General features: G+C 44.0%; 1 protein-coding gene across 1 annotated transcript in view; it reads right to left on the reverse strand.

Moving 5' to 3' along the window:
* Positions 1–13,408, reverse strand: part of PTPRT (protein tyrosine phosphatase receptor type T) — an 838,546-nt gene extending 825,138 nt beyond the window's left edge. Inside the window, exons 1-2 of the mRNA XM_084851682.1 lie at positions 13,381–13,408; positions 12,434–12,559 (exon numbers count right to left, since the gene is read on the reverse strand). Of these exons, the coding sequence (XP_084707808.1) occupies positions 12,434–12,559; positions 13,381–13,408 (154 nt within the window). The remainder of the gene's footprint in view (positions 1–12,433; positions 12,560–13,380) is intronic.
* Positions 13,409–15,074: the final 1,666 nt, after the last annotated feature.

Consider the following 15,074-nt stretch of genomic DNA (forward strand, 5'->3'; position numbering starts at 1 on the left):
TACGAAGAGATCACGTCAGACTTTGAAGCTTTGGGAAGGAAACTCAAGAACTTTGGGGCCCAGATGGTTTTCTCATCCATCCTTCCAGTTGTTAGAAGAGGGATAGAAAGGGAACAAAAAATACTGCAGGTGAATGACTGGCTATGAAGGTGGTGCCGACGAGAGAGATTTGGATTCTGGGACCACAGGCTATTAGGGGTGCACGAAAGTCACTTACCTGGTCTCGCAGCTTTTCGCGGTGGGGGGGAGGCGTTTCGCTGCTCTCCCCCCGAAGTTCAGGCTGGGGGGGGAGGCTTCCCGCCTCACCCGGCCGAAATTCAGGCCGGGGGGGAGGCTTCCCGCCTCGCCCGGCCGAAATTCAGGCCGGGGAGGAGGCGCCTCGCCTCGCCCGGCCGCGAAATTAAAAGTTAAAAAAAAAACCTCCCCCGTGATAGGCTACGTGACGATTAACGTAGCCTATCATGGCTAGATCTGCAAAGTCAGCTGTGATAGGCTACGTAAATCGTGACGTAGCCTATCACGGGTGACTTAAAAAAAAAAAAAAAGCGCGTACGGCTAATGGCGGCCCCCATAGGGAGCCGCCATTCACGTTCCTTATTTGGTCGCTGTAGTCTACGTAAAGATTACGTAGACTATGGCGAAAATAAGGGCAACGCTATTTCTGAATTTCGGCCGGGCGAGGCGGGAAGCCTCCCCCCCCGACCTGAACTTTGCGGGGAGAGCAGTGAAGCGCCTCCCCCCCACTGCGAAAAGCTGCAAATAGCGATGCAAAAGCTGCAAAAAGCTGCAATGTGGCTTCACAAAAAGCTTAGGGATGAAACAAAACAAAAACAAAACTGAAAACAAAAAAGGACACATATAGGAAGTGGAAAGAAGGCCAAGTAACAAAGGAAGAGTACAGGCAGATAGCACAGAATTGCAGGGATGGCGTCAGGAAGGCTAAAGCTGAGAATGAGCTGAGGTTAGCAAGGGATGCTAAAAACAACAAAAAGCCTTTCTTCAGCTACACGCATAGTAAAAGGCAGAGGAAAGAAATGGTGCTTCTGTTATTAAATAAGAAAAGCAAATAGCGGAAAGGACTTACCTTTCCCAATGTCCCTCCCGGCGGCGGGTCCGGCTGGCGGTTCGTCGGGTCTTCGTCAGGGGCGGGAGCGGCAGCCGGTCTTTTGACCGGCTGCCGCCGCCGCCATTCCAATAAAAGGGGAAAAAAAACGCCCCCGTGATAGGCTATTAACGGCTAGATTAACAATTAACGTAGCCTATCACGGCTAGATTTGCAAAGTCAGCCATGATGGGCTACGTAAATCGTCACGTAGCCTATCACGGGGGACTTAAAAAAAAAAAAAAAAGCGCGTACGGCTAATGGCGGCCCCCATAGGGAGCCGCCATTCACGTTCCTTATTTGGTCGCTGTAGTCTACGTAAAGATTACGTAGACTATGGCGAAAATAAGGGCAACGCTATTTCTGAATTTCGGCCGGGCGAGGCGGGAAGCCTCCCCCCCCGGCCTGAACTTTGCGGGGAGAGCAGTGAAGCGCCTCCCCCCCACTGCGAAAAGCTGCGAGACCAGGTAAGTGACTTTCATGCACCCCTAACTACCAGCCACCCATCAAGGAGAAGACAAGGATGAAACTTTTGAAAAGCAAATAGCCAATGTTTTAAGGAAGCATGATGTAGTAGTAATGGGGGACTTCAATTTCCCCGATATTTGTTGGGAGACAAATTCTGCAAAACATGGCCCCTCCAGGAAATTCCTGACTTGTGTGGCGGATAACTTCCTCCTACAGAAAGGAGAGGAAGGAACTAGAGGATCGGCTATCCTTTACTTGATCCTAACCAACAGAGATGACTTAGTGGATAAAGTAGCAGTTAAGGGAACTCTGGGGGAAAGCAACCATGTTGTACTTGAGTTCTTGGTTCTAAGGGAAGCAAAAGCTGAGTGTAGTCAAATGCGTACCCTGGATTTTAGGAAAGCTGATTTTAATAAACTCAGAACAATGATCAGTAAGGTCCCATGGCAAGCGACGCTAATAAGAAAAGGAGTCCAAGATGGGTGGGAGCTTTTAAAAAAGGAAATTCTCAAGGCACAATCACAAACAATTCCAACAAGAAGAAAAGGTGGAAGACAACAGAAGAAGCCAATGTGGCTTCACAAAAAGCTTAGGGATGAAACAAAACAAAAACAAAACTGAAAACAAAAAAGGACACATATAGGAAGTGGAAAGAAGGCCAAGTAACAAAGGAAGAGTACAGGCAGATAGCACAGAATTGCAGGGATGGCGTCAGGAAGGCTAAAGCTGAGAATGAGCTGAGGTTAGCAAGGGATGCTAAAAACAACAAAAAGCCTTTCTTCAGCTACACGCATAGTAAAAGGCAGAGGAAATAAATGGTGCTTCTGTTATTAAATAAGGATGGCAAAATGATAACAGATGACAAAGAAAAGGCAGAGGTGTTCAATTCCTACTTTGGCTCAGTCTTCTCCCAAAAGAAGGTCTATGACCCCCCTGGCAAAGGCGAAGTACAGGCTGAAGGGGCAGGATTGCAGCTTGAGATCGACAGGCATAAGGTCAAGGAACACCTAATTACTTTGAATGAGTTCAAATGTCCAGGGCCAGATGAACTGCATCCTAGAGTAATAAAGGAATTGGCAGAAGAACTCTCAGAACCGCTGTCTATTCTCTTTGAGAAATCATGGAGGACGGGGGAAGTGCCAGATGACTGGAGGAGGGCTAATGTTGTCCCTATCTTCAAAAAGGGTAAAAAGGAGGAACCTGGGAACTACAGACCAGTCAGTCTGACATCAATCCCTGGGAAAATTCTGGAGCAGATGATCAAGCAATCCATCTGGAAGCACCTTGAAAACAATGCAGTGATTACTCGAAGCCAACATGGATTTGTCAAAAACAAGTCCTGCCAGACAAATCTGATCTCATTTTTTGATCAAGTAACCTCCCTTGTAGACTGTGGGAATTCTGTAGACATCATATACCTCAACTTCAGCAAAGCTTTTGACATAGTGCCCCATGATATCCTGATGAGCAAACTAGCTCAAAGTGGGCTAGATGAAACAATGATCCGGTGGATCCACAGTTGGCTACAGAATTGGACTCAAAGAGTGCTGATCAATGGGACCTTCTCAAACTGGGGAGAGGTAACGAGTGAGGTACCGCAGGGCTCAGTCCTGGGCCCAATACTCTTCAACATTTTTATTAATGACTTGGAGGAGGAGGTGCAGGGAATGCTGATCAAATTTGCAGATGACACAAAATTGGGCGGGATAGCTAATACTTTGGAAGACAGAAACAAAATTCAAAGTGATCTGGATAGACTGGAGAGCTGGGCAGAAAACAACAGAATGACATTTAATAGGGATAAATGCCAAGTTCTGCATGTAGGAAAAAGAAACCAAATGCACAGTTACAAGATGGGGGATACGTGGCTCAACCACACTACAAGCGAGAAGGATCTTTGAATTGTTGTCAATCGCAAGCTGAATATGAGCCAACAATGTGATGTGGCTGCAAAAAAGGCAAATGCTCTTTTGGGCTGCATTAATAGAAGCATAGCTTCCAAATCCTGGGAAGTACTAGTTCCCCTCTACTCAGCACTGGTTAGGCCTCATCTGGAGTACTGTGTCCAGTTCTGGGCACCACACTTTAAGAAGGATGCAGACAAACTGGAGAGGGTTCAGAGGAGGGCAACACAGATGATCAGGGGACTGGAAACAAAGCCCTATGAAGAGAGACTGAAAGAACTGGGCATGTTTAGCCTTGAGAAGAGAAGACTGAGGGGAGATATGATAGTACTCTTCAAGTACTTGAAAGGTTGTCACAGAGAAGAAGGCCAGGATCTCTTCTTGATCATCCCAGAGTGCAGGACACGGAATAATGGGCTCAAGTTACAGGAAGCCAGATTCCGGCTGAACATCAGGAAAAACGTCCTGATTGTAAGAGCAATACGACAATGGAACCAATTACCTGGGGAGGTGGTGGGCTCTCCCACACTGGAGGCCTTCAAGACGAGGCTGGACACCCATTTGTCAGGGATGCTCTGACTTGGATTCCTGCATTGAGCAGGGGGTTGCAGTCGATGGCCTTGTAGGCCACTTCCAACCCTACTATTCTATGATTCTATGATTCTATGAGACAAACCAGATATCAAGCCATTTTGTTGACTTGATCAGATGCATTTGGCTTTAGTCTGGAGGCATGGTATAGAGACCTTAAAGCTAGGGCTGTGCCTGAACCCCAAGTCGAAGCGGGCTGCTTCGGGTCACTTTGTGCCCCTTCTGAGGTAAAGTGGAGGGGGCATGAAGTGACCCAGAGTGGGTCAGGGGCTCTCCAATGCACTCCAGGGTGCCTTTGTGACTGCCTCCACCTTCTCCCTTGCCACTGCTGCCACTGCTGCCTTCGCCGCTGCTGCCAGCTCCTGAGGCCTGGACACGCAGTGACTCTTCTTGTAGGGAGTCACCATTTTTAAAATGGCAGGTCCCTGGAACTTCCAGGAGGTTGCCATTTTAAAAATGGTGACTCACTGCAAGAAGACAAGTCACTGCGTGTGCAGGCCTCAGGAGATGGCAGTGGCAGTGGAGAAGACAGTGGTGGCAGTGAGGAGAACACAGCAGCAGCAGCAGAGAAGGTGGTGGCAGTGTGGCGGTGGCGTGGCAGTGGAGAAAGAGACGGCTGTGGCGGAGAAGGAGGAGGAGGTGGCATCCCAGGTAAGGAGCTGGGGGGTTGTGTGGGGGCATCAGGGGGGGACCCAAAGCAGGGTTCACCATCCAAATCCTGGTTCAGGGCCGAGTCGGGTCAGGGCCCCCCTGAATCTGCCCAAGCTGAATTGGTCCCACCTCAGAAGCCGCAAAGCAGCTTCCAAGTTGGATCGGGGGGTCTCTGCACAGCCCTGCTTAAAGCTATATCCAAACTCTACCCCCACCAAGTGGGGCCTTGGGATAAGTTCCCACCCCAACCCCCAACCCGCATTGGTAGAACTCCTTTCTGCTAGTGGAGGGGAACCTCCATTGCATTCTGACTGCCTCGAGCCAATTATCTGTGAGGTAGGACTGTAGTATAAGCCATCTGCTAGATTTTAAGTGTATGTTTTAAAATAAGGCCAGGAGTATCTCATAATGCATAAATAGAGGGGCAAGGAGAGAACACTGACATGAATCAACCAGGATAAAACAAAGGAAAATGAACTGACGTCCCATTAGCTTTTCTCAGAACTAGTTTAACAAAAACATTAATAGAGAATTCATTCAAAACAGGAAGGTGAGTGGGGAGGAAATCAATAACAGCTTCATAATCCTCTAATTAAGTAATTTCTTTGTTTCCAACCCTGAGGAACCTATTATAAAAACTATTTGCTTGTAAAGATCTAAAACAAATTGTCCAAAAAATTCTTTGGGGTTGGCAATGAAACAGTTTAATCTGTTCTTGATGTTCTGTGATTCAACAAATAAAAAGCAAAGCATAGTTAGAAGTCCTTCATGTAGCCTGGGACCAAAAGAATAAAAATAAATAAAAGCCCACCCTAAACCACTGACACAAGCCCACATTATTTGAGAACAAGAATTTCAAATTGTATTGGGTGCTCAGAGGCATTTAGAAAAGCCACACAAATTTAAATGGATCACACAGTATACAACACCCGTATCCTTAAGAATATGTCTTTAAACATGTCTATATTAAATCCACTTAGGGCTAATTTTCCAGATGCAAATACTGAAAAACATGGCATTCTACACTAAATTAAATACGTTTAAGAGCCACAAGCAAACATATAACTACAGCCAAATACTCAGCACACGTATCACTTTACCTTGGTGTTCCTCTCTTGACAACACTTTAAACCCCTAATTTAAAAGCTTAGTTCTAAATGGCAGATTACTTTTTCTGGACGGTGCTACTTCAGGCTAGGGATGCTGGAAAAATCAACCAAATGAGTTTTTGATGTTGATTAATCTGACCAGTGGATTCTGCAGTAGACCAGCTTTTCCCCTATCATGCAGATTCCACCGAGTTGCAGACCATTTTTCGAACTTTCCTGATTTTACACAAATTTCATTGTCAAAAAATACACAAAAAATAAAACGGACCAAGAATGAGCATTTCCCCATAGGCTAAAGCGTAAAAATGCACATTTGGAAGAATGTTGCACATTTGGGAGGAATTTGTGCATTTTCACACATTCAGATTTGCACAAAAGCGGATTTGCGTAAATTCAGGAACTAAAAAAAATCCGATTCCATCAACGGGTAGACTGTGGAACCAAAGGCGCCTGACAATTCATGAAACGCAGACAAAACAGATTTTCCACATTCTGTACATCCCTACTTCAGGCTACAAGTGGTCACTGATATGGCTGAATGCTCCTCCATAGCCACCCTCCAAATTCCTATACATAAAAATAAATTTGCTGTAAGCAGGTGTATAAATACAGCCAAATGCATACAGGGATCCTGATAAGGCTAACCACGTGAAGATATATAAGGCAGATGACAACTGATTTGAGGGGAGAGACTACTCAGACTAGGCAGTCGTAGGGATGTGCATATAAGCTAAACTTGAGCTAGTTGAAGTTCTCCAAATTCTACCACGAAGCTCATTCCATCTGATGTCCATATTAGATTGCAATCTTTGGGGGGGTTTTCTTCTCGCCTGAACTCATGTGTTTATTCTCATGCATATTTTTCCAAATGTATGCATCAATTGCACACATCTTTCAAATGTACACATTCTTCCCACGCTGATCAAAATGTGTGTGTACATATTTTTCAAAATATCAGTTTTTCAAATGTATGAATGCTGACGAATGCATTCTTTTGTTTTTGGTCCACAAATCACACTACAAGCTCAGAAATATGTACAGACTTGGACCACAGATTGTGTTCACATCTGTGTTTGGTTTCAGAGGTGCAAACTGGGCAAATCCTGATCAAAAACAATCTGAAATTAATTTCTCATACATCTCTAGGCAAGCAGTCCCATGTGGCAGAGTCATTTAGATGTTCTCCCAGCCATGCAGCAGGTGCTCACAGATAAGAGGCTCCCACAAAGTTGGAGGAATATTTGAAGGCCACCTGAATCTATTTTGAACAGGACCATGCAATGCTGGGTGGCATATAGATAGATCCATTTCTAACTTAAAAATCAGAGAAAATGAGAGTATTGGCGAACAAGATTCTTGGCAAACAAGTACTAACCCTTTGCATGTCCACTCAGAAGTAAGCATGAGCAGCCTGTCTGCTCACAAGTAAGCAGGGCAAGCCTATGCAAGTCATGCCTCAGATGTAAGCAGGGCAACACAAGCCACATCCCTTCTCCCTTGCAGGGAAAAGCTCTCACAGTGACAAAGGCTAGCTTTCTTACTGTGCGGCATGGCAAAGCTCTCACCTCTGATCTGCTGCTGATCGAAGATAAGAGCTTTTCCCTGTTGGGAGAGTGGGCAGAATTTAGGAAGAAGCTGGCAGGCTGGATGGGAGGGACCACCACCCACCCACACATACCCACATGGTCAAAAGAGCCAAAGGTTCACCATTCCTGGTATATGATTTCTACTATACACTCTCTCCAACTCCTTAGGTTTTTCATAAACCACCCTTCCCAAACCTGGTGCTCTCCAGATGGACTTGGACTACAACTCACAGCATTCCTGACCATTGGCCAAGACTGATGGGAATCAAAGACCAAAACATCTGGGGGGCACCAGGTTGGGCATGGCTCATCTTGACAAATGAAATCACTAGATTTTTTTAAAGTTGGCCAAAAGTATAAAGGCATAACATTTAACAACTTACCGTATAAGCTGAAACACAGTGCCAATTCCTACATTTTACTAAGGTGCTTCACTCCCTAAAAGCAACATTGCTTTGCAGAATTGGCTTTTTAGAGAAAGGAAAACATAAATCTATGCCTGATTTAATGCATGAAGGTTCCTTGCATATGAGCTGCCAGGAAAATTACCTGCCATTTCTTCTTTTAAAGACATTTCATAAAGGTCCATGTTGCCAGGGTCAAGGAGGCAGATATATGAGCAGATGACAGGCAGTCTGATAGGACATACTTAATCTGATCTAGCATGTTATATCTAGCTCATGATTTCTGACACCGATGGAAACAGTGTGAATTAAGGCTGTACCAAATGTTTGTATTTGTATACAAAATAATTGGACGTTTAAAGAAGTAGGTGGAAATTTTCCTCTAACTGGTAGCTAAACATTGATCTGGCACTATTAAATTGCAAATTTCACCCTGCCCTGTGTCTTCAACTCTCTCTTTCGCAATATCACAGCAGACTATCTTGCAGTAAAACAAAATCACATGGGTCTACTACCCAATGTGGACTGACTCACATATAGAAACCATCCGTTTCCCCATGATCACTTTTTTTTATATGGATTTTTTGTGCACTACCAGCTATGAACAACATAATCAACAGCCATATCCATCACTGTGGTGGTGGCTCATGGCTGGTATGAACTAGTGCTCCAATATCCCACAATAAGTGACATGACATTATGTAATAATGCATGACATTGCAAAATCACTAATCTTAAGTAAAATAGTGTAGTACTATGCAATTAACCAGATGCCACATATTAAACAAGCTTGAATGTTGGGGTATGTGATAGAAACCAAAATAAATGATTTTATTTATATATATATATATATATATATATATATATATATATATGTATGTGTGTGTGTGTGTGTGTGTATGTGTGTGTGTGTGTGTGTGTTTCTTTTTTTAAAAAAATAACAAAAATGCAAGGGAGAGAAAAGGGGAAGAAAGGCAAATTCCATGTTAGGTATAATTAAGAAAGGAATTGAGAATAAAACTGCCAGTATCATACTGCCTTTATATAAATCTATGGTGCGGCAATGCCACCGCACCTAAAAAAACTTATTCTTGAGCTGGAAAAAGTGCAGAAAAGGGCAACTAAAATGATCAAGGGGCTGGAGCAACTCCCTCCCCTATGAAGAAGGTTACAACAACTGGGATTGTTTAGCTTGGAAAAAAGGAGAGTAAGGGGAAACATGATCAAAGTGTACAAAATTATGCACGGTGTGATGTGAATAAGAATATATTTTTCTCCCTCTCTCATAATACTAGAACCTGGGGTCATCCTATGAAGCTGGTTGGGGGGAGATTCAGGACAGATAAAAGGAAGTACTTCTTTACACAGTGCATAATCAAACTATGGAATTTGCTACAAGACATGCTGATGGCCACCAATTCAGATTTAAAGGCTTTAAAGGGGGGTTAGACAAATTCCTGGAGAAGGCTATCAATGGCTACTACTCCCAAAGGCTCTATGCTACCTCCAGCACACTATTTGCGTTGCCCTTATTTTCGCCGTAGTCTACGTAACTCTTTACATAGACTAGACGTGCCAAACAAAGGAAAGCAAATGGCGGCGCCCCATGGGCGCTGCCATTTGCATACGCCCTTTTTTTTTTTTCAAAGTCACCCGTGATAGGCTACGTGATGATTTACGTAGCCTATCACGGCTGACTTTGGAAATCTAGCCGTGATAGGCTACGTAAATCGTTACGTAGCCTATCACGGCTGTGTTTTTTTTTTACTTTCCTTTTTTTTTTTTTGCAATGGCGCCGGTGGCAGCCGGTTGGGAGACCGGCCGCCACCCCCACCCCCGCCAAAACGCTGCCGAAACGCCGCTGGGACCCGCCGCCGAGAGGGACATTCGGCCATGGTAAGTCCCATCCCAGGGGGGCGGGGGGCCGGCGGAGAATTTCCCCACCAATTTCGGGGGGCCAAATGCGTTGGCATTCGGCCTCCCGGAGATTCATGGAGAAATTCTCCGCCATCCCTAGTGTGAACAGAATGCTGGACTAGATGGATCTTTGGTCTGATGCAGCATGGCTGTTCTTATGTTCTTATTGTAATTGTGCTAGGGATGTCAGAGAATTTTGCCATGAATCTCGGGGAGGCCGAATGCCAGCGCATTCGGCCCCCCGACATCGGTGGCGAAACGGTGTGCCAGCCCCCCGCTCCCCCAGGGTACCTTGGGCGAATCTCCCTGGCGGCGGCAGCTCCGGCGGCGGTTCAGCAGCGGTTCGGCGGTTCGGCGGCAGCTGCAGCGGCCGGTCTTCCGACCGGCTGCCACCGCCGCCATTTCCAAGTTAAAAAAAAAAACGTGATAGGCTACGTAAACATTTATGTAGCCTATCACGGCTAGATTTTTTAAAAAAACCGTGATAGGCTACATAAATGTTTACGTAGCCTATCACGGCTGAGTAAAACAAAAAACCGCACGTACGCAAATGGCGGCGCCCATGGGCGCCACCATTTGCATTCCTTATTTTGGCACGTCTAGTCTACATAAACATTTATGTAGACTATGGCGAAAATAAGGGGAACGCAAATAGCGTAGACACTACGCTATTTGCGTTCCCCTTATTTTCGCCGTAATCTACGTAAATGTTTACGTAGACTAGACATGCCAAAATAAGGAACGCAAATGGCGGCGCCCATGGGTGCCGCCATTTGCGTACGCGCGGTTTTTTGTTTTACTCAGCCGTGATAGGCTACGTAAACATTTACGTAGCCTATCACAGCTGACTGCAGGGACGCAAACGGCGGCGGCTACAGCCGCTGCCATTTGCAGACCCGGCCAGCCAGAATTTCAGGGGGGAGGGACGTGGTGCCTCCCCCCCGGCCAGAATTTTTGGGGGGAGGGACGGGACGCCTCCCCCCCGGCCAGAATTTTGGGGGGGAGGGACGGGCCACCTCCCCCCCGGCCAGAATTTCAGGGGGAGGGATGGAGCGCCTCCCCCCCACCGCGAATCAAATTTCATCACAGGTAAGTGACTTTCTTACATCCCTAAATTGTGCTGACATCCAAATATCAAAAGCAAGTCTCCAGGACAAAGGAAAGCAATCATGAATACCTCTCGTAAATACTGATTCTGGTTCTCACTGAGATGGTAAACATAAGCCTGGGCTCCTACCAATTCAGTCTGAATTTGTGCATTTCAGACTAGAGGTAGAGACTCATGTGATGGAATGCTCACATATGTGGAGGAGATTCCAAACTATGCCCTCCTGCTACCTGGAAGAAAGTTATCCTAAATCTTCATTAGATCAAAGTCTGTTTGTGGGGCTCAGTTACCTGAAAATATTTGTCATTACGTTCATACCATGTATGTTCTTAATGGAAAGATATATTGAGAATTTTTCATTTGATTTCGTTAATGCCAATGATCTTTATTAGATTGTTATTTGTTACCCAACTATGATACGTTTCTTTCTTATCTCGTCATGGAATTGAGAGTGCATTTTCCAGGAATTAATGCAGATAATTGTATCAACCTTTAAGTTTGTTTTACTCTGTCAGATATGAAAGATGTTACTGTTAAAAACAGTAATCAGCTCTAATACTGATTACTGTAATAACTTAACAAATTCTATAATGATCTAATTGGTTGAACGATAACATTTATTTATCTATATTTTGAATTTATTTAACTTATCAACCTTTCTAGTGTAGTACTCAGGCAGCTTACAGTAAACATTAAGAACAGTTAAACAAATTACAGAAATTACAAATCTAGCAAATCACACAAGGAGAAGATAAAAAACAGGCTACTAATTTTTAAAAGAGTTAAACTCCCACCATGGCCAGGTAAAACAATTAAGTAATAAGAAATAGTCAGGGAGTTCCAAAGCTTGGGTTCAGGCACTGAAACAGCCATTTCCATGTCCCTGTCAACTGTGTGGCTACAAAAAGGACTTTCTAGCAGATCTCTCAACCACCAGGCAGGGAAAGAGCAGTCATTCAGGTATCCTAATCCTAAACTATGTAGGGCTTTATAACTAGCACTGTGACTTGCACCTGAAAATTGTGCTTGGCAGCTAATGAAGATGCTGGAAGATGGGAGTCATGCTCTCCTAAAATCTGACTGATTGTGAACATGTGAGTCACTTTTTGCATCCCCTTACTAAACCCCCCCCCCCAAACTTGACATCTGAATTGCTGTCTTATGGCAGTAATCTTTCTAAATGAAAAGAGAAAAATTGGGATTCAAGTGCCAGTCGTCTAACACACTTGAACAACAACAAATGTTACTGAATAATATCCAAAGCTGAACCCACAGGCTAGCATATACTGCAAATTGTTCTATGATGTCCTCATATCTGCATCATCCTTTCCCAGCTTAGTGCCCTCCAGGTATGTTAGACTACAACTTCCATCGTTGGCCATGCTGACTAGGTATGATGGGAGGTATAGTCCAACACATCAGAAGGACACCAGGTTGGGGAAGGCTGGTCTCCACCACTCTGTAAAACGCCATGACTAGCTGAATTGTCATTCATGTCCTCATAAGCCAAAACAATCCCAACACTGGAAATTTTCACCATGAAAGAAATAGTTTTGTTTAAAAGCTTCCCTGTCCAGCATGCTTTTTACTCACCAGTTGGGACAGCTGGATCCATCGTTGGTTTCTCCCAGGTATTAATCTGCTCCCAAGTAAATCCATTGGTCCCCAGTGCCACGCTGTAACCACAGTTACTGTAGTGTTCATCAAATGAACAACCGCCTAAGGAGAAAAGAGATGAATAAATACTTCTGATTTAATTACTTCTGTCTCATTATGTTACTCCATTTAAATCAGCGCCTTTTATAAAAACCCTGCAAGACAAAAATAAAATGAATTTCTGGCACATTAAGTTCTTGTCATTGCCCTTGGGGTATCTAGCAGAGATTTCTAGATCTTAAATGTATATTCGGAACATATGGCTGCCTTTCTTAATTTAATAAGCAATTGTTTCTCAGGTCACTTTTCTTAGTCACAGCTTTGCTTTAAATCTTTACAATCTAGACAGTAGTGCCATATACCAAGCATTAATCCGAAGATTTGTGCTCATATCTCTGTTAACTATCCCTTAGGCATTGTGCAGTAAAATCTAATGTTCGTAAAAGATCATGTAGAGGGAAGGAGATAACTTCATCTTTGGATAAGCAGCACATTAAAGTTTGACGCCCTCCTGCCACTTTGGTTTCCCTTTGAAAGTGCAAAAAAGCATGTTGGAGTTATATGCCCCAGTTGTATGTGACTTTCTGTGGGAAAGTTTTGCATGGAGTCCCCTACATTATATTTAGCAACACTTTAAAAGTCTACACCATATTTATTTATATTCTAATTCAGAAATCAACACAGAAATAAGGGGCTGAGCTTCCTGGTTTATATTAAACCAAAACAAACACAGATCCCTACTGGATGGCTATTCCCACATCCTTATACATGAAACTGGATCCGTAAGCATTAATTTTTTTTATAAAAATCTTTATATATTTGTATCTAATTTGAAGTATTCAGGACACTTCATGACATAAGCACATAAGAAATTAAGAAGAGACCTGCTAAATCAGACAAAAGATCCTTCATCCTATTTCCTACAGTGACCAATGAAAAGTGTCCAGGAAGTCCCAAAGTAAACCTAAACATAACAGATCTCCTACACTGTTGCCTCCATCAACTGGCATTCAGTAGTATATTGCCTCTGATCATGAAATATTACTTCAGTAATCTAAACAGGCCTGTAGATAGGTCAGTATTATACTTCCTACATTGAAGAGTGGGGGACAGCGAGCAACTGATGGAAGAGGGGCTTGTCTAAAACAACCTAATGTGTTTGTGAGGCTGGAACCAGATTCTTCTAATGCACCCTTGCAGCCACTATATTAAGTTCTCATTGATCTTGAGGTCTGGTACTATAAACTCAAGACCTCTTACTTAACCAACTTTCTTTCCAAGTGATCAGTTTTATAACATACTGCTACTGAAGTAGAGTTGTTTTTCCAAACCACATGCCACACCCAGTTCATGAATAGTTGATGTCACATATCCCTTATACAGTTGCTTTTTTCCCACGCTGGGCTTCACAGGGTATATGGAAAATATATATGCTTATTTGCCCTACCGTGAGGAGACAGGCAGTTGCTACAGACAGAGAAAGGTTTAGGCGCCATAAGCAATTGTGTATTGATTCATTCATTTATTATATTTCTATACCGACTAACAGCCAACAGGGTGCTGGGTTGCTTACAAAGCTCTCCGGGTTGTTTACAAAGATTAAACCTTAAAAATACAATTTTTACATAATATAAAAAGCATTTACATACAAATATCTAAATAGACAACACCTCACCCCCCCCACACACAAATAAATAAACAGTTTTAACAATCAATGATAAGAAATCCTGAGACCCAATGAAACACCTTATCATATGGTGACAAATGCCTGAGATTAGAGAAAGGTTTTAACCTGGTGCAAAAAAGATGACAAAGTTGGCATCAGGCAGGCCTCACTGGCAAGATTATTCAGGCCCTCCTCTTGTTGCAACCTTCTGAGCCTCCTTCGGAGGAGTTATTGGGGGAACAGCCTCAGATGATGAGCATAGTATATGGGTAAGTTGTTTTCAGGAGAGCCACTCTGTCAGGTATTGTAGTCCCAAGCCATGTAAGGCTTTATAGGTGAAAAACAGCACCTTGAGTTGGGCTCTTGAAATATACAGGCAGCCAGCGCAAATAGGTCAGAATGGGTATTATATGTTTGGACCTTCTGGTCCCTGTTATCAATCTGGCCACTACATTTTGCACAAGCCGCAGCTTCTAGAGGCAGCCCCATGTAGAGTGCATTGCAGTAATCTAACTTGGAGGTTACTGGAACATAGACTACTAATGCCAGTTTATCCCTGTCCAGATAGGGGTGTAGTTGGGCCACCAACCAAAGTTGGTAGAAGGCACTGGGATCACCTGAAGCTCAAGTGACACTGATGGCTCCAGGAGAACCCCAAACTATAAACCTGCTCCATCAGGGGGAGTGCAACCCCGTCTAGAACAGGTTGAGCACCCTTCATCCAATCAGAAGAACCACCCACTAAAAGCATCTCGGTTTTGTCTGGATTGAGCTTCATTTTATTAGCCTTCATCCAGTCCATTGCTGCAGGCAGGCACTGCTCTAACACATCCACACCCTCACCTGATGAAGATGAAAAAGAGAAACAGCTGTGTGTCATCATCAGCATACTGATGACAATGCACTCCAAGA

Source organism: Heloderma suspectum, chromosome 4 (assembly GCF_057233095.1).
Source record: "Heloderma suspectum isolate Gila_16-S chromosome 4, 16-S_ref, whole genome shotgun sequence".
Classification (NCBI taxonomy): Eukaryota; Metazoa; Chordata; class Lepidosauria; order Squamata; family Helodermatidae; genus Heloderma; species Heloderma suspectum.